This window comes from Leucopleurus acutus, assembly GCF_964270905.1.
Source record: "Leucopleurus acutus genome assembly, chromosome: 1".
Classification (NCBI taxonomy): Eukaryota; Metazoa; Chordata; class Mammalia; order Artiodactyla; family Delphinidae; genus Leucopleurus; species Leucopleurus acutus.
This window is the reverse complement of record NC_139142.1, coordinates 143,227,605-143,247,756: the sequence shown is the minus strand read 5'-3', so window position 1 is coordinate 143,247,756 and position 20,152 is coordinate 143,227,605. Positions and strand designations below refer to the sequence as shown.

Here is a 20,152-nt window from a genome sequence, read left to right as displayed (position 1 = left end):
AGCAATTAACCAGTTTAATAAGATGCCTACATGGGTGTATGTTAGCTAATTTTGTGGGGTTTGGTATTGATATGTGTGTTTGGTTTTGAAGATGCTTTTTTAAAAAATAAATTATTTATTTATGGCTGTGTTGGGTCTTCATTGCTGTGTGCAGGTTTCTCTAGGTGCGGCGAGCAGGGGCTACTCTTCGTTGCAGTGTGCGGGTTTCTCATTTCAGTGGCTTCTCTCGTTGCCGAGCATGGGCTCTGGAGCGCAGGCTCAGTAGTTGTGGCGCATGCGCTTAGTTGCTCCGCGGCATGTGGGATCTTCCCAGACCTGGGCTCGAACCTGTATCCCTTGCATTGGCAGGCAGATTCTTAACCACTGCGCAACCAGGGAAGCCCTGATGATGCTTCTTAAAATATAATTTAAAAAATGCAGACAGGAAAAAATTTGGAAAACCTTTACTCAGACCTGTTTATTGCTAGCAGAAACATATTGTACAGCCTGTGCAAGAAATTATTTTATTATTATTATTTTAATATATTTTTTGCATTTGCTTTATTTATTTATTTATTTTTGGCTGCGTTGGTTTTCGTTGCTGCACGGGCTTTCTCTAGTTGCGGCGAGTGGGAAGAACTCTTCGTTGCGGTACGCGGGCTTCTCACTGAGGTGGCTTCTCTTGTTGCGGAGCACGGGCTCTAGAGCGCAGGCTCAGTAGTTGTGGTGCACGGGCTTAGTTGCTCCGCGGCATGTGGGATCTTCCCAGACCAGGGCTCAAACCCGTGTCCCCTGCACTGGCAGGCGGATTCTTAACCACTGCGCCACCAGGGAAGCCCTGTGCAAGAAATTATGATGGAAATTACTCTTGGAAAAAATTTTTTCCTTAAGATAGAGTTGGCAACTCTGTTTTGAGGTATGGTCACAATAAAAATTTATTTTTTAAAATGTGTCCTTTTTCTTTTGTATAAGAGAGAGAACTATTCTTAGAGCCAAATATGAAGAATATTATTTCTCCAAACTGTAAAAACCAAGGTGTTTTTGTGTCAGGAATACATTCTTTTTTTGATATTTTTATGTGTAAATATAAAAGCCTTTCTTAATAGGTTGGCAAAATTGTAAATTTGCCAGTGTGAAGGGTAATTTCTACATTTCAGTACTAATCTTCATTCTTATTATGTTATTGTCTTAATTTTATTTTTCCAAAGCATACACTCACATTTGTAACTTGACCTGAAGTTGGTAATTTTATCAAATTTACTAAATTATAATTAACTTGACCACCAGGGATAGTTAAGGGTGTCTTATTCAACTGTTCTATGTCCATGTAACCTACAGAAAGTGGGGCACCTTCGGTTACGTCTATTTGGGGTAAGTTGTGAGGAGAACACCCTCTTTGCAATAAACCATAACAGAAAGACTTTTAGCGCGGATTATAAAGCTATTTGATGGAATATCCAAGGAATTATAGCCTTTTAGGGTCTTTTGGGTTTTCATGGATTTCCCAGTAATGACCGATAGGACAGAATAGTAGAGTAGTTTTCTAAAGTAGTTATGCTTTTATTCATATCTTCATTTTAGATGGTTTTAATATCTTACATAGTATTTCTATCACATTAAAAATAATTCATGAGTTTTTAAAAGTTGTTGCAACAAATAATCTACTAGTATTGATTTTCAAAGTCTCCAAAGAAAATTTTTATTTTAGAGTTCATGTTGTGTAGAGCTTATAGCATTGTTGTAAAGATTAATAAGCTAGTGCACATAGATAGTAATGTATTACATAGTAAGCACTCAGTTAAGTTAGCCATTATCATGATATTCTCCGTCTTTGAATAGTGAAAGATTTTAGAGCCAAGTTAGCTTAAACCAATCCCAAGAGGGGAAAATATTCATGCTGGGGACCATCGCTTAGCATGGATTTTTATGAATGCCAGAAAATAATCATCTTGCAACTTCATAGTATAGTTTTCAAAAACCTATTTTAATTCTGTGCTGTGGTTTGTATTCTTATAACGGGATTTTCTAAATTTAAAAATTTAACTGCCTTGCAGTGGATTTCAGAGATTTTTGGAATTTTTCCCAAGGGCAGGGGTTTTGTCCTGGTTCTTGTGGCCAAGAACTTCCCTTTTCCCACAGCCTCACATGTCCTGTGCTAAATGTCATCTGTCCCCGTGGAAGTAACCATACGTCAAAGACCAAATGATTCATAATGTTGAGGCCTTCCACAGAGGGGAAGGAGAGGAGGGATAGATGAAGAAGACTCATTCTTTTCATTATTGCCAGTAACTAAAGATATTGTAATTAGCAATTAGGTGAAATCTCATTTGGATGTGAGAATTTTATTCTCTTAAAACTTCTGAGCGTATCAAGGGTCTTGGGCTTTAGGTTTGAATGTTAAAGAGACCTGGAGGTTTTCTCCAAGGAACCTGACCTCTAATACTTACTAATGAATTGAAAAGTAAGACAGACACTCTAAAAAGGAGCTGAACTGTTTTACAGAGGTAAAAGTTAAAACTCATTGTAGATCAGTACATCTGAGTCTCATTTTATGACTTGTATACCTTTTTTGTGTTGGAAAAGACATACTAATGTGGGAATACTCCAACTTTGATTTCTACATATTAAGACCCATTTTATAGTAGAATGGCTGGTCCACTGCAGTGTCAAGATTAGATGTCATAACCCCTAACTCTGGTTATTTGTTCAGATACTTGGAAGTTCAGTGAAATTTCAGGCATTTCTCACCAGTTTTATCATTCTGCTTTGATGTCTCAGACAATTAGGGGTACTTTCTTTTTTCAAGTCAATCACTATCTTCCCCCACCACCCCACCCTATGCCTCCACATAAGAGATCCTTGGTTGGCCTTTCTGGACACTGGAATAGTCACTGTTGTTTTTTTTTAAATGAAATTTAAAAAAAATTTTTTTTAGTTTATTTTTTGCTGCGTCGGGTCTTTATTGCTGTGCGTGGGCTTTCTCTAGTTGCAGCGAGCAGGGGCTACTCTTCGTTGCAGTGTGTGGGCTTCTCATTGTGGTGGCTTCTCTTGTTGAAGAGCACGGGCTCTAGGCACGCGGGCTTCAGTAGTTGCAGCAGGCGGGCTCAGTAGTTGTAGCTTGCGGGCTCTGGAGCCCAGGCTCAGTAGTTGTGGTGAACAGGCCTAGTTGCTCCACAGCACGTGGGATCTTCCCAGACCAGGGATAGAATCCAAGTCCCCTGCATTGTCAGGTAGATTCTTAACCACTGCGCCACCAGGGAAGTCCCCTAATCACTGTTTTCTATTCCTCTTCCTCTGGAGTAGGGCCAGATATTCCTAGAACAGGTAGTTTAGCCTGCACTGTTTAGTGCTGAAGGACCTGTACTTACTGGAATGAGCCCTTTCATATATGATTTTGAAAAGGCTCATTAGAACCTAAATGAGATGGCCTGGGGATGCGGGCTGGGAGTGGGAGGCTGGGAAGCTTCAGAGCGCATGGGAAGAGTTGTTTGTTTATTAAGGATTGGTTATCTCTTAGGTCCAGACTATAAAATGATGAAACCAAAACGGTAGATTAGAGGTGACTTTTTCTTTAATTTCTGCTTCTGAGGGAAGTATTCCATTTTTTCTCTGGGAAAGACAGTTTCTGTTATATGTACTGGTTTCCTCTGGAATACCAAATCCATTCAAAACACACATGCACACTTCTTGTCTTTTTATCCAGCATGGGTGGCACAGATCTGACTAGCCTAATAGAATTATTATGAAACCAGAATTTATTCTCAGAATTGATGGGTAGATTCTAAAGAGCCATCCATGACTTTAGTACTGAAGTGTTTGGGGACATTAATCCATTAATTACTTTTTCATTGCTTGAACAACTGGCTAATCTTTACCTTTGCATTTGTTTTTCTATACCTCATTATTACACAATAGACATCATTATTAAAATCAGTCTTTTTTAAAATAGGTTTTTTATATTCTCTACAATGACCATATGTTTCTTTTATAATTAAAACGAATAACTTTTTGTGGAAAGTGCTGCATGCTCTATACAGGTTTAGTATTATACTTATATATAATTATATATTATAAACTGGTGAGATCACAGTATTTAAGATTAATGCAAATCTGGCCCTTTTCTAAACAGAGCTATTTACAAGTGAAATCTGGGCCTTTGGGGAGATGATGGCAATAAGTCTTAGGTAAATTTCAGGAATCCCCCCCCCCCCCCCCCCCCCCCCCCCCCCCCCCGCTTGCTTTGTGGCTCCAGGCATTTTAATTAATATTTTTGAGTCTGTTTTGTGTTCTTTCCTTAAGGTGCTTTTAGGAGACCTGCTGAATTTAAGTAAAATCTCTTATGGTTACAAAATGCTCAGTAGATATCTGCGATAATAGTATTCTTGACCTCTATGCTACAGGAGACAATTTTTTTCAGATAAGAATAGGAGGAAAAATTAAGAATCCTACTTTGTAGCAGTGAAATAGAAGATTTCTAGGTAGTCTAAGACTTCTGACAGTTGCCATGAACAAATACTGTATCTAGAAGGTGGTAGTGAGGCTACCTGTGCTCATTTTTTTGTTTGTTTGTTTTTAATTTATTTTGTTTATTTATTTTTGGCTGTGTTGGGTCCTCTTTGGGTCCAGGCGAATTCTTAACCCCTGGGCCATCAGGGAAGTCCCTATCTGTGCTCATTTTATGCTGTTAACGCTTAGTGAACTATCCATTGGTTCATTTGTTTATTTATTCTTCTAGGTTATAGATTTCTTCTTTAGGTGCACTGATTAGCATCTTTTCTTTTCAGATAAAACTTCAAATGGTCATCTGATGATCTAAAAATGACTCATATTTAGAGTGAAAAGAGTGACAGTTTATATCCTCTTCCATATCTTATTTGAACAGCCTTTGTGAAAAAAATTCTCGTTCCACTGTTTATCTCAGTGGTTCTCAACCAGGGTGATTTTAAAACACACCCCCACCCAACATTTGTCAATGACTAGAGATACATTTGATTGTCACGGTTGGGGGGTGCTACTGGGATCTAGTGGGTAGAGGCCAATAATGCTGCCAAACATCTTATAATGGTGGGCATACAGCCTACCACAACCAAAAGTTAACTGGCCCAAAATGTCAATAGTGCCAAGATTGAAAGACCCTAGTTTATAACTGAAGAATTTTGTAGTTCTTAGGGACAGAGTTATAAATTCTTACTTTTTAATTCAAGGTAAGTCTTTGTTTCACACATTAACTATTCAAATTCTGTGTCCCCAAATACTGGTTTCTGCAATTGACTTCACATACTGAAAAACTCCAGTCTAAAACATAATTATTTTGCAGCATAACCATCACAGAAGATAAAATGAGACGGTTCCACAGCCTTTGCAGGGGTTTTCAGAGATGGGGAGATTTTGTATGACAAGCAGAACACTACTGAGTCCTGCCATGGAATGATGATAATGGGAATTGTAATTTTTGTTTTCCCTTCCAAATATTTCTGTGTTGCTACCAAGTGTCTCTGTTCCTCCAGTGAATGAGGTGATTATTCTGTATCAATCTCTCTTCCTTTTCATGTTAACGTCTACTAAGAGGAAGGTTTAACAGATCATAAACAGAAATACAATTTGTTCATTCAGGAGTCATTTATTGTCTGTTGCTGTGTGCTAGGTTCTTGTTCAGCATGGATTGAGGGCTCTCTGTCCTTAAGGAATTGCCCTCCAGTTCTCTGTAGGCAGTTCTTGAATTGTGGGGTACCCACCAAGGAGGAGAACCTCTTATCTACAGTGAGGACAGGGACTCAATCTTATACATCCTTAGTGTACATTGTGAGAGTTCAAAATATGTTTGCTGAAGAATGAGTGCAACTGTATACATTGAAATTATTTATTCCTCACATACCCATAAAGTATTATTTTGTTTAGGATGATTATCTTCCTGACATAGGAATGATGTTCAGAGGCTTTCAGTAATCCACCGAGGAGGCAACACTGGAACTCAAACTCTTCTGATTAAATGTGCTCTCTCTAGTAGACTTCATCTCTCTTAACCACGTGTTTCTATGTATGACACACCTATATACATATACACCAGAAACGGCTCTTTCTTGGCGTTTGTGGGTTAAAAGTTCCTGGTTTCAGCCATTCACAAGTTTCTCTACAGAGATGTGCCTAAATTGTTCCTAGCTGCTTATTGTACATTTATGAAAAATTATATGCTTTAATGGGGTCAGTGAACTTGAAGTTTCATATAGGTCTCTGGCTGTACCTCTCAGAATGTTGTAGATCTGCTCTTTGCCTTTATAAAACCAGTCTTTAGTTTTCTATAGGTAGAGTTTAATCTTTCAGATATTATTATCAGCATAATGGGGAAGTATATATGGTATATTTGCCTACCAGTAATTAGGATTAGACTACAGCTCTTTAAATTGTTTTGTCCATGACACCTTCAGTTTGCCCATGTTTTTGTCTGTACTTCAGCTACTACTAGATTTCCCTTCTTAACTCTCGCCAAGTGTAAAAGTTGAGGATGAAAATTTTTCCAAAAAAAGGATTTTTTTCTCCTTTTTACTTTCTATACTTACAAATTTTCTCTTTCTTAGATTTGTAAAGGAAGAAAAAGAGTTACTAAGAGAGAGACCTGAAACCTTGAACATGAACATGAGCAAAAGAAAACAGATTTATTTGGGAATGGCCATTTGTCTCATTGACTTTAGCTCTTCTGTCCCAGGAAACTCCAGAAGTGAAGAGAAAACACTATTTCTGGCTAGGTCAGGGATATAGCTAGTAAGATTAAAATATACAGAATTTTCCATCATACTTTTGTTTTCAAAAATAAATCTTTTTAGATTAGGATTCTAAATGTTTTAGAGAAACCATCTGACATTTCTCGTACTGAATGCTGGTATACCATTTTGTTTATAGGAAAAACTCAGCATTGTTATGGAATTAAGTTAACAGAAACATTTTTAAAAAATTGAAAACCATCCATCTTTTTTCTTTTTCCTTTAAGCACCCAAAGCATCATTTTCTTTCGTAGTTGATATCAAGCTAGGGAAATGTTAGCTTTGGAGGTGATTTTGTCAGAAAATTAGAAACAACTAGAAACTTGTGTTTTGAATGAAATTGCTAAGACCATTTGAACATGGAAACTAGTCAGAACCTCTAATTGTTGTCATGCTGTCCTTACAGCGCTACAAGTAATTGTAAAAGCCCACGTCAAACTCATGATAATAATAGTGGCTAAGCACTAATTAGGATGGCTATAATTTTAAAAAAAAGAGAGAGAGAAAGAAAATAATAAATGTTGGCATTGCTGGTGGGAATGTAAAATGGTACAGCCACAGTGGAAAACAGTCTGATGGTTTCTCAAAAGATTAAACATAGAACTACCATATGACGCAGCAATTTTGTTTGTAGGTATATATCCAAAAGAATTAAAAGCAGGGAATTCCCTGGCGGTCCAGTGGTTAGGACTCCACACTTCCACTCTGGGGGCGCAGGTTCGATCCCTGGTCGGGGAGCTGAGATCCTGCATGCCATGCAGCGCAGCCAAAAACAAACAAAAAACAAAGTTATAAAAGAATTAAAAGCAGGCATTCAAATACATACATGTACATGCATGTCATAGCAACCCGAGTGGCCAATGATAGATGCATAGCTAAGCAAAATGTACTATATACATACAATGGAATATTATTCAGCTTTAAAAAGGAATGAAATTTTGATATATGATACAATATGGATGGGCCTTGAAAACATTCGGATTACTGAAGTAAGCCAGACACAGAAGACAAATGTATGAGGTACCTAGATAGCCAAATTCATGGAGACAGAGAGTAGAATACCAGGGGCTGGGAGGAGATGGAAAGGAGGAGTTATTGTTTGATGGGTACACAGTTTTTGTTGAGGGTGATGGAAAAGTTTTGGGTATAGATAGTGGTGATGGTTACCCAACTTTGTGAATGCATTTAATGCCACTGAATTGTATACTTATGAATGGTAAAAATTATAAGTATTTTGTATATTTTACCACAGTAAAAAAATAATGGCTAAGCACTATTCAGAGTGCTTTACGGGTTTTAGTTCATTTAGTGAATAATGCGGCTGGTGAGTCAAAGGAAAGAGAATAGGTGTTACTTCCATTTCTCCTCTGGCTGCTGATCTTGAGCCTAGAATCTCTTACATAAGTACCATTTATTGGTTACAGGATGTATCTATGTTAATGATTTGTTAGAATGTGAATTGTCATCTGTTTGAACTCTGGAATATTTCACCTGTGAGATCCAGTTGAGGTTTACTCTGTAGGAGAAAAAGGAGTTTTCTGTGTAGGACAAAGCACTGAGTGTTATGATGCAAACGAACCCATATATGTATAGTGTCCTCATCTCCCCCCGTCCCCCGTCCCAGAACTATACTGGGAATGTCTTGAAATATTGTTGATCTAGAGCAGTGGTTCTCAATGTGTAGTCTCCAGACCAGAAACATGGGCATGCCCTCGGAGCTTGTTAAAAGTGCACATATTCAAGTGCATCCCAGACCTACTGAATCAGAAACTCTAGAGGTGAGGTCCAACAATATGCATTTTAACAAGTCTCCAAATGCACGTTCAAGTTTGAGAACTAGTAGTCCAGAGAATAACCAGGGTGCTGTTGTGCTTGTCGGGAAACCATCTGGAAGTGAGTTTAGACACTTAGGCTCACTTCAGAAAGGGAAGGCCTGGATTTACTAATTGGCCGTGGAACTCTAGGTATTAGAGCTAGTCTGAACTGGATGAAACCTGCAGGAATCATCTGATTCTGTACTAGAACTGTGCTGTTCCAAGGGAGAGGAACAGTAAGGCAAGGTTCTCAAAGACTAGCATTTACCATGATTTCTCTGATCCAAAGAAAGAGCAGAGGGCTTCCCTGGTGGTGCAGTGGTTAAGAATCCGCCTGCCAATGCAGGGGACATGGGTGTGAGCCCTGGTCCGGGAAAATCCCACATGCTGTGGAGCAACTAAGCCCTTGTGCCACAACTACTGAGCCTGCACTCTAGAGCCCACGAGTCACAACTACTGAGCCCACACGCCACAACTACTGAAGCCTGCGTGCCTAGAGCCTGTGCTCTGCAACAAGAGAAGCTGCCTCAATGAGAAGCCCATGCACCGCAATGAAGAGTAGCCCCCACTCACTGCAACTAGAGAAAGCCTGTGTGCAGCAACGAAGACCCAACACAGCCAAAAAATAAATAAAATAAATAAGTAAATAAATAAATAATAACAAAGAGCAGAGCCCTTATCTACTTGAGAAATAGAAATGGAACCAGGATGTCTGCAAAATAAGGCATTGAGACACTTGATGTCCACTGCTGATGGCATTACCTAGAGAGATGCTTGGCTTCCAAGGGAGTATTGAATGAAAGAAGACACAGGCTGTTCTGACTCAGCCAAGAAAACCTGCCAGCTTTGACAAGGCCAGTCCATAGGAAAGCTCGTGTTACTCCAATGTCAGTTGCCCTTAGAATCTGGACCTAGGAGTTACCAGATTTTACTGTCTGAGTTCTGCCTGGGAGCTGAGCCCAGTTCTGTTCAGAGTTGAAAATGGGGCACTGCAGTGAGGACAGCCAGGTTGTAGGCAGCTTTTCCAGGCTTCATTCTTTGTAGGTTTGCAAATGGCCTCTGAGGTACAGTAAGCTGATCTACTTGTACTATTTTATGAGCATGAATAGGTTTGTCCTTTAGTTTATCTGAGAGGCCTCCTTGGATTTGGAAGTATTGATGCAGTGAGTTTGAGATGGCTGAGGTCTGAAATGACTGATGTTGCCTAATTGCAATCTCCCAGCCAGCTGTATGCCTTTGAGGGAGTAATGAAGCTCTAGGTCATGGTCCCAGTTTCCTGAATGTGTGACACTCAGGATTTGGTCACCTGAGGCATAAGTTGGGCTTGGCCTCAGGAAGAAAACAGGAGGGCCAGTTAAATTTGGGGTCGATTAGCAATAGCAGGTCTAATCTGCAGGCCAGGGCCAGATTAGCCTCAGGTCTGACGTGCTGAATCCTAAAGTGTTGGACTAGAAGTCCTCAAGTCACTCCTGTCAGATCCATTTGACATTGGCAAAATTGAGCTTGACGTGTGGGAGAGGGAGAGGAGAGGGGGAGGGAGGGAAAGAGGGAGATGAAGATGGAGGGGAGGAGGTATTGGGGGGTGGTGTGTTAGTTATTAGGGAGCAAAGCAGGTGAGAGGTAGCTTCATTGTGTGGAGTGGGAGGGAATATAGAACCAGGAAAGAAGGAACTAGCTACTATGTTTTCAAAGCATCTCACCATTCTCATCTTTTCCTGGACTGATTCTGATTTGCCAGTGACCTTAAAGTTTAGCATCAGAACTGAAGACAGTATTACAAATGAAGTCTGATAGGCCCCTTGTTTTGGGCACCGTGCTTCTGTAATGTGCTCCAAATTCAAAATAATTTTTGGCAGTTTTAGTAAACTGTTGACTCATAGATTCAAGTCAGCTAAGATTCCTAAGTTTTTTCTTTTTTTTTTTTTTTTTTTTTTTGTGGTACGCAGGGCTCGCACTGTCGTGGCCTCTCCCATTGCGGAGCACAGGCTCCGGATGCGCAGGCTTAGCGGCCATGGCTCACGGGCCTAGCCGCTCCATGGCATGTGGGATTTTCCCAGACTGGGGCACGAACCCGTGTCCCCTGCATCGGCAGGCGGACTCTCAACCACTGCGCCACCAGGGAAGCCCCCTAAGTCATTTCTTATGTGCTTCTGTTAAATTTCATCTGGTGCCTCTACAATTGATTTTCTTGCACTTATCCTTAAATATCATTTTGTTAGATTTAATGTTCATTACTATTTGTTGAGCTTTATGAGCCAAAAACTTTACAAATATTATGTTTTCTCCCCTCTTACACCAATTCTATGGGGGTATTACTCCCATTTTAAAGGTGTAGAAATTAAGGCTCAAAGAAGTAACTTGCTTGCATTCTAAACAATAAGTGGTAGAACCTGGTATTCAAACCCTTGTCTGTCTGACTCCAAAGCCTCACCTTTGAGTACCATTCTAGCCCATTGTTCTGTTCTGTTTTGATCTTTTAGATCTGTGTTCTCTTTTACAATATATTTGTTCTCTTAGTTTATCTCTCCTCTTACATTGTCATCGTGACCCAGTGGCCTTATCTAAGTCATTTATAGCAATGGGACCAGGCCAGGGATGGATGCAGAGCAAATCAAGGGAAAGAGTGTGAGCTTTAGAGTCAGACTTGGTTTTGGAATCTTGGTTGTATCATCACGAGTAGTGTGAGTTGGCAAGGTCCTTAACTTGTCTCGGCCTCCATTTCTTCATATATAAAATGTCTTAATACCTGCTGTTGGAAAGATTGAATAAAACATGGATGCAGAGTGCTTGACTTATGGCCTGGCAAGCATACTGTAGGCTCTCAATAAACATTAGTCTATTTGTCTCCCTCCTTTCAGGGAATTCCTTTAAAATCTTTTTTTTTTTTTTTTTAATATTCTTTGGGTATGTTTGTGTATTGTTTCCCGCAGGGTATCGTCTGCCCCACTGTGGCAGCACACTTGGCCATAGGAAGGAGTGGTTAAGAACTGTACCATAAATTTCTCTGTGATTATGAGTAAGTAGCTTAATCTCTTTCTGCCTTAGTTTCATCATATATAAAATGTACGTGATACTAGTACCTACCATAAAGAATTGTTATGAGGATTAAATAACTTAATATATGTGAAATCCTTGGAACAGTGCCTGGCAGATCGTGCTGTTTATAATCTTTGCTACTGTGAATATCTGCAAATTACAGGTAATAATGCCTACTTTGTAGGGTTATTATGAGAATTAAATGAGGTAAGTAGTCAGCTGCTTGACATTTTGACTGGCCAATATACATAAATTAATAGAAGGATATCTTATTGTCCACAAAGATGCCATGAAATGCTCATCAAATGCCTTGCTGAAAGTAGGTCTGTTCTGTGTTTCAGTGATTTTCAAACTTCATCATGCACAGGAATCATCTGGGATCTTGTTAACATGCAGATTCTGATTAAACAGGTTTGTGATGAGGCCTGTGGTCTGCATTTCTGACTTCCTAGGTTGATGCCACTGCTACTGTAAAGTAAGACTGCTGAAGTAAGACTTCACTTTGAGTAGCACTGCTGTATATATAGTACATTCCTTTACTTTTCAGTCTAATGTATTCTTTCTTGAAAGACTTGTTTTCAGTAAATCACTTCTGGTGATCAGTATTCCCCTTCCTAAAAGCTCAAAACCCACTTTTTTTTGTTTGTTTTTGGGTTTTTTTTGGCCACGCCACTCAGCTTGCGGGACCTTAGTTCCCCGACCAGGGATCGAACCTGGGCCCTGGAAGTGAAAGTGCTGACCCCTAACCACTGGACCGCCGGGGAATTCCCTCAAAACCCGCCTTTTTAAAAAAGGAATCTATTGGCCAGGGCTAGGTGTATATGTATGTGAAAGAAAGATCAGTTGTGCAGTTTGCCAAGAATTGATGTCAAAATTGTCAGGGACTGGGAACTTTTGTAGCCCTCGGTAGATGCCCCCTCTTGAAGTTAGGACTATGTTTGCTCATTCTCAGGCTTTGACACCTTTCTTGTCTTTTAAGTTCTATAGCAGATGTTCATCAGGTTCCTATGGAGTTCCCAGGATTGTCAGGTTTTGTAGGTCTGGAGGCTTGAACCGATTTGGAATAATTATGGGCTCTATTATTTTGAACTTCAGCTCTTGCTTTCCACAAGGCTTGTTCTTCCCCTCTTCAGGTTGGAGGTTGTATTTTTTTTTTTTTTTTTTGCGGTACGCGGGCCCCCCACTGTTGTGGCCTCTCCCGTTGTGGAGCACAGGCTCCGGACGCGCAGGCTCAGCGGCCATGGCTCACGGGCCCAGCCGCTCCGCGGCACGTGGGATCTTCCTGGACCGGGTCATGAACCCGTGTCCCCTGCATCGGCAGGCAGTCTCTCAACCACTGCGCCACCAGGGAAGCCCGAAGGTTGTACTTTTTGATAGAGAAATAAAAGAAGCAGGAGTTGATCTAGACAGTTCTCACAAAGCTCTTTTTGTTATCTTTAGTTTACAGGCCTTGGCTCATTCTGGGCTGTGACTTTCCCAGCACTTTTCCTTTAGGTCAGAACCACCACTCTATTATTATTATTATTTTTTTTACTGTGCCCTCTTCCTTTATACATATGTGTGTTTGTGGGAGTGCTTTTAACATCTGTACTCCTTGGAGAATGCTATGCAACCATACTACTGGTTTCTTTAGCTTGTTCTCATTTTAAATTTGAATTGGCAGGAAGGGAGTGGGATGAACTGAGAGATTGGGATTGACATATATACACTAATATGTATAAAATAGATAACTAATAAGAGCCTGCTGTCTAGCACAGGGAACTCTACTCCACTTCAGTGTACAGTAGAAACTGACACAACATTGTAAAACAACTATACCCCAATTAAAAAAAAAGCAATAGGTTATATCATATCCAATTTAAGTGTAAGCCAGATTGCTCCCACCCCCCAAAAAGAAAAAAAAAATAAATTTGAATTGGTATAATTCATAATTAATTGCACAATTTATTGTCAGAATCTTGCTTTTGAGGATTTCTTTAAAAAAATACCAACAACTGCCTTCTCTTTAGAGTTTTAGATTATGAGATTTACTTTTGTGAAATCTACATTTTGAAAGCAATATAAAGCACAATGGATAAAAATGTGAGCTTTCTAGAGTCAGAAAACCTGGATTCTGAGTCAGGTTCCACCAATTTTTTTGTTTGGGGGCCTTGGGCATGTTACTTAACAGTTGGAAATCTTAGTTTTCTCAACTGTAATATGGGGATAATGAGAGTATCCACCTCCTAGGGCCACTGAGAGGACTTGACCATCCCTGTAAAACTAAGTGTCTGGCGGTTAGAGCTCAATACCCAATAAATATTTTCTGTTGTTAATAGCTAATTTTGTTAACGGTCTGGTGTTATTTACTGATGTGTAGTAAGGTTTACATAATGCCTTCCCAGATAGCCAGTTATTGGATCCTGTGAAGTAGGCGGGTATTATCCTTTTTTGGTTGAGGAAATTATGGGGTGAAAAATTTTGACTGACTTGAGGGCACATAGCTGTGGCAGAATTAGGTCTTTAATACAGGATTGCTGGTGCCACATCTAGGACTTGCTCCCTTTACGGCAGCCTTCTGACAGCACTCAGCTGTTGGCTATCAACCTTTTTTCTCTTTTTTTTTCCTTTTTTATTGAAGTATAATTGACATACAATATTATGTTATTTTCAGGGGTACAGCACAGTGATTTGACATTTACATATATTACAAAAACTGAGGAACAGCCAGATGGAAGAGATGCATAGGGCAAGGTATGTGGGAAGGGGTGCAGAACTTCCATGTCCTCTCCAGGCCCAGGTGCGCCACTCTCCCCAGATCTCTGTGTGTTCACCAACCCAGAAGCTCCTTGGTTATCACACTTTCAAAGATTACATGGTTACTTTCTCTTTGAGACCCTTTCAGTTTTTCAACTAGTTTATGTTCTTGATCTGAATTAAGGCCAGTATAGTAGTTCCCCCATCCTTTTATTTTTTTAGATTATTTATTTACTTATTTAATTTATTTTTGACTGCATCAGGTCTTAGTTGAGGCATGCAGGATCTTCGTTGAGGCATGCAGGATTTTTCGTTGCGGTGCGTGGGCTTCTCTCTAGTTGTGGCGTGCAGGTTTTCTCTTCTATAGTTGTGATGTGCAAGCTCCAGGGCACGTGGGCTCTGTACTTGCGGCGCGGGTTCCAGAGTGCGTGGGCTCTGTAGTTTGCGGCATGCAGGCTCTCTAGTTGAGGCGTGCGAGCTCAGTAGTTGTGGTGCGCAGGCTTTAGTTGCCCTGCGGCATATGGGATCTTAGTTCCCTGACCAGGGATCGAACCCACTTCCCCCTCGTTGTTAGACAGATTTTTTACCACTGGACCACCAGGGAAGTCCCCCCTCATCCTTTTAGAATGAAACTGTCAGCAAGATTTTATTAGATTTTCAGTCCCTACCCCCTTTTAAGATAAATTTGATATCCAACTAATGATGAGGTACCTGAAGTTTCCTATCTCTAACATCATCATTACCAGGCCAATTTGGGGATCTGAACCAAGAAACTAATCTATATTCTCCATTATCGAGCAGGCTGAAGTGTACTCCAGCAGCTGTATCATGTCCATTACTCTCTTTTATCCTCATTCAGAAATTCTTTAGTGTGGTTTATAGATTTCTACTGGGAATATCATTTTGAGACACACTGCCATCCCACTTCCCCCTTTAAGATTTGAATGAGATTTGCCCATCATTGGCATACGGCATTCACAAATTCATTAAACTCAGATTTTTGTGGATAGGGACCATGTCTTATTTATTTCATAAAAGTCATGAACTTTAACTGATTTTGGATATCTCTATTATAGATGTCTTTTTAAAAAAAATAATAAACTTCCTTTATTCCTTTGCTTTTTCTCTTTCCTTCAGTCCTTTTTATTTTATCTTATTTATTTATTTTTTGGCTGTGCTGTGTGGCTTGCAGGATCTTAGTTCCCCAACCAGGGATCGAACCCGTCTGTGCCCCCTGCAATGGAAGTGCAGAGACCTAACCACTGGACCACCAGGGAATTCCCTAGATGTCTTCAGTTAAGATATTGGCAACTTAATTTTCAGATATTTTCTTTTGTGGCTTAATAGTTACCTCTCCCATTGCTTTTCTTATGTCATTCCTGATGTTCTTTCCCAGTTTTATCTGGGAATTTTTCTCTCTTTATTTTCAATTTTAAGCTCTCATAATCAGATTGGCAAGTATTCAGACAAACATGTTCTTCCTACTCCCTGTCAACAACACTCTTTTAGCAGGCTGAGAGCCCATCATCATTCGTATATTTACTCATCAGTATGGAGCCATATGCTGTGCTTGGTGCTGAGTATGCATTTGTGAGCATGGAAGACTTGGCTCTTGCACCTCTCTAAACTTATAGGCTAATGGGAGCAGGTAGACAATAACATAAGCTTTTATAACACTGTGTGCCTGGGTGGAAGACAGTAAAAACTTCCGGATGAAGAAGTGGGATTTAGACTGATCTAAAGGGCGAATAGGAGTAAGCCAGGGTTGGGAGGAAGGGAAGGAGAAGAATGTTCCAGCAGGATCTGGAAGGTCAACTCCAATTTATTGACAGTCATAAACATTCCTCCTTTCTTTCTGAAGTCTCAGCCATCAATTGGAAGCAGAGAGAAAAATTGTTACTAAAGGCCTCCCCCACCCCTAGGTTCTCCAAATCCTTTAGATTTTTTTTCCCTAGAAAGACTTTCCAGGGTTCTTCTGGTTGTGTGGTTCACGCCCTTATTAACCAGCTGGAATGGGTAGCAGCTGGCAAGCTGCCTTTGGGTTCTTCCTTATAGGGAGTGACCAATTATGCACCCTCCCCCCGCCACTCCCCCCAACCCCTGTCTCCTTCTGGGAAGCTGGATGACTTTGCACTTGCTGATGGTGAGGAGCTTCCTGTTTATTCTCCAGATTTCTGTTTTTTTCTATGTTTCTATTCTGTGTTATATTCTTCTGCCCCTCAGCCTCTTGACATGAATTTTCTCCTGTGACAATTTAGAAATGTTTACTTCCTTATTTTCTTGTTGAATTATTTCCTCCATTGTCTCTGGGAGTTCTTCATCCTCTTTGATAACCTTTGTCTGGAGAGTGGTATTTAAGCCTGAGAATAGAGATGCCAGCTTATGTTTAGTAAACATGCTGTTGGCAAAAAACCTCCAGCAGGAAAGCGAGTGTGGCACAATTGCCCCACTGCAAGGGCCTTGGAGCATCCCCTGTTTAGTGCTAAAGCTCCTAAAAGCAGCTATAATCCTTTACCCCTTTGTAGAGCTCCCTAACTCATTATCTTTGGTCTTGATAGGAAGACTGTAGAGTATCAACAGACTCATCATTTGGTGGCATAGTTTAAAGTACCCCGCCACCCCCGTCACGTGGCTTGTGGGATCTTAGTTCCCCGACCAGGGATTGAACCTGGGCCCCAGCAGTGAAAGCACTGAGTCCTAACCACTGGACTGCCAAGGAATTCCCTAAAGTACTTTTTTAAACATTATGTTCAGATGTCCTTATTATATATATATTTTAAAGACTATATAAAATTGGTACATTTTATTTTGGGGGTGGATAATATAGTCACATGATTTAAACTTAAAAAGGTACAGAGGAGAATTTGGTAAATATTCTCCTTCTTGCCATGTCTCTCAGCCACCTAGTTCTCTGAGGCAACCAACGTTACCAGTTTCTTGTATATCCTTCCAGAGTAATTTTGTGCATAGACAAAGACACGACTTAGTATATATGTCATAATATATATGTCAGATAACATATCTGCTGATGAGATGAATGATGTGTATCCTGTATTTCTCAAGGCCACTTAGTGAGTGGGAAGACTGGAATTTGAAAAGTTTTGAATTCAAACCTCAAAACCTCAGCTATGCCATTTATTAGTTGAGTGACCTTGGGCAGTTTGCTTAGACTCTGTATGCTTTGATTTCTTTATGTGGTTAATAATGCTCAGTGTGCCAAGGCTGTTGAGTATGATGTATGTACAGTTCTTCCTCTGGTGCATGTCAAAATGCTTCACAAATGGTTGCTACCTTTGCTGTTTCTTGCTGGACCACACTCTTTGGCCTGTGTGAACTGGGAGGGGCAAAGTCTTGCTCTAAAAAATGAATGGATTGAATTGCCTTTACTGTAATATGTGATCAATGCTCTCTACTTATGAAGGGAACCATGAGCCAAGGGAGATAGAAATAGCACTTTGAAAAGAATAGAACATTTTTTGCTCCCCAGGTATTGGAGAACAGCTATTCCTGGTCTGGGGTCTTCACACTTGGCTGGTGGAGTGCTGATAAACCCTAGGACTTCACTTCCCCTGGTAGGAAGTTATTAACACTGAGGAGCTTTTCATGTTTAATGGCTGAATTAGCTCCGGCCCTTCAGTATTGCTTGAAGCTTTGGACTCTTATGGGAAGTTTCACTTGGTCAGTCCTATTTTGGGTTTCCTGCTATTCAGTTCCCATTGTTATGTTAATCCTTTAATAGCAGTTAGCTTTCATTCTTTTTGGTTCTTGCACAATGCTTGATGTAATAGATGGAAGAGTCTCGAATTTCAGAACCAGTCCCATGTGGTTTCATCAGGAGGATGGTGTTAAGCCTTCCTTCATGGTTATCTGGACTCAGCATTCTTTTAAAAATTATTATTTATTCTTTTTTATTTTTGGGTGCTTTGGGTTTTCCTTGCTGCGCGCGGGCTATTCTCTGGTTGTAGCCGGTGGAGGCAACTCTTCCTTGAGGTGCAACTCTTCCTTGAGGGCTTCTCATTGCGGCGGCTTCTCTTGTTGTGGAGCACAGGCTCTAGGCGCGCGGGCTTCAGTAGTTGTGGCACGTGGGCTCAGTAGTTGTGGTTTGTAGGCTCTAGAGCACAGGCTCAGTAGTTGTGGCGCATGGGCCCAGTTGTTCCACAGTAAGTGGGATCTTCCCGGACTAGGGATTGAACCTGTGTCCCCTGCATTGGCAGGTGGATTCTTAACCACTGCGCCACCAGGGAAGGTCCCTAGTTTGCTCATTTTTAAACAAAATCATAATGGGTGTTGAATTTTATTCAGTGCATTTTCAGCATCTGTTGAGACGGTTATATACGTTTTCTTCTTTAGTATCTGGTAATATAGAAAATTGTGTTGGTAGATGTCCCTAGGTTAAACTGTCTTTTCATTCCTAGGATAAGCCCTCTTTGGTTATGATGTATTTGTCCTCTGTTAAACTACTCTTTCTACAACATCAGAGTTATCTGGACCATGAAGGTTTAATAGAATATGGCATAAAAACCATCTGAGCCTGTAGGTATTTTTGTGTGTGTGTGTGTAGGGGATATTTGACAACTCTTGTTTTTTCATTCACATTTCTTTGATGCTCAGTGGTCACTAGTACTTCTAAAAGTGAATCTTAAAAGTTCCTTGGTTTTTCCTCCTCTGCCCTCTAAATGTTAATGTTCTTTAGAGTTCTGTTGTTCATTATTCATTCATACATATTTATTAGATATTATTAGAGATATTTATTAATGCCAGGCACAGTGCTAGGAACTTCCCTCCCTGCTGCTAGATTTTTTCCTTCTAGTCTGGCTTCCCCACTGCTGGCAGAGTCATTTTTAGCTGGGAGAGGAAGACTAAATGTATTTCATACCTTCTCTTAAAAATCTCTGTTAAGGGACTTCCCTGGTGGTGCAGTGGTTAAGAATCTGCCTGCCAGTGCAGGGGACATGGGTTTGAGCCCTGGTCCGGGAAGATCCCACATGCCGCGGAGCATCTAAGCCCGTGTGCCACAACTGCTGAGCCCACACGCTGCACTACTGAAGCCTACGTGCCTAGAGCCTGTGCTCCGCAACAAAGGGATGCCACCGCAATGAGAAGACCCTGTACCGCAACGAAGAGTAGCCCCTGCTCGTTGCAACTAGAGAAAGCCCGCGTGCAGAAACGAAGACCCAACACAGCCAGAAAAAAAAAAAGTCTCTGTTGAGTCCTTCATGTGTATAGGATCATGGGCCTTTCCTGTGTGGCTCAGCCTCCATGTCAGCTCATATCCCACCATTCTCTGTCATATACACTGGACACACTGGCTACACTGTATCCCCCAGTAATCCCTGTTCTTTCATGACTCTGCCTTTACACATTTTGTTTTCTCTAAAGAGAATTCTTGTCTCTTCCTGGCAAATTTCTATTCATCCTTCAAGGCACTCTTTTAAAAAGATTTGTTGTTGGCCAGAAAGTGCTGAGCGGAGTGTGCGGCCGGCTCGCCTCAGCGCTGTGGGGGACACGTACACAGCCATCTGCGGTCGCCCAGAGGTATCTGCACATGTTGTCCACAGACAAGAGCGAGAGGACAAGGAAACCTCCCCGCGCCTTCGACCCAGCGCTGCTGGAGTTCCTGGTGTGCCCGCTCTCCAAGAAGCTGCTCAGATATGAAGCATCGACAAATGAATTGGTTAACGAAGAGTTAGGAATAGCCTATCCAATTATTGATGGGATTCCTAATATGATACCACAGGCAGCCAGGATGACACATCAAAATAAGAAGCAAGAAGAAATGGAGCAGCATTAGATCATACTTAAAAATAACAGCACACACAACTAAATTTT

The 20,152-nt window shown here is 40.7% G+C and overlaps 2 protein-coding genes across 2 annotated transcripts in view; both read left to right on the top strand.

The window, feature by feature from the left end:
- PTPN9 (protein tyrosine phosphatase non-receptor type 9) overlaps positions 1-20,152 on the top strand; it is an 80,012-nt gene that overhangs the window by 4,501 nt on the left and 55,359 nt on the right. The gene's annotated exons all lie outside the window — the stretch shown is intronic.
- On the top strand, positions 8,053-20,133 carry LOC309960497 (protein preY, mitochondrial-like; the record flags this gene model as incomplete). Its single annotated transcript, XM_082837331.1, has 2 exons — positions 8,053-8,061; positions 19,779-20,133. 2 exons carry the CDS (start codon positions 8,053-8,055, stop codon positions 20,112-20,114), a joined length of 345 nt encoding a protein of 114 aa, XP_082693457.1. The 3' UTR covers positions 20,115-20,133.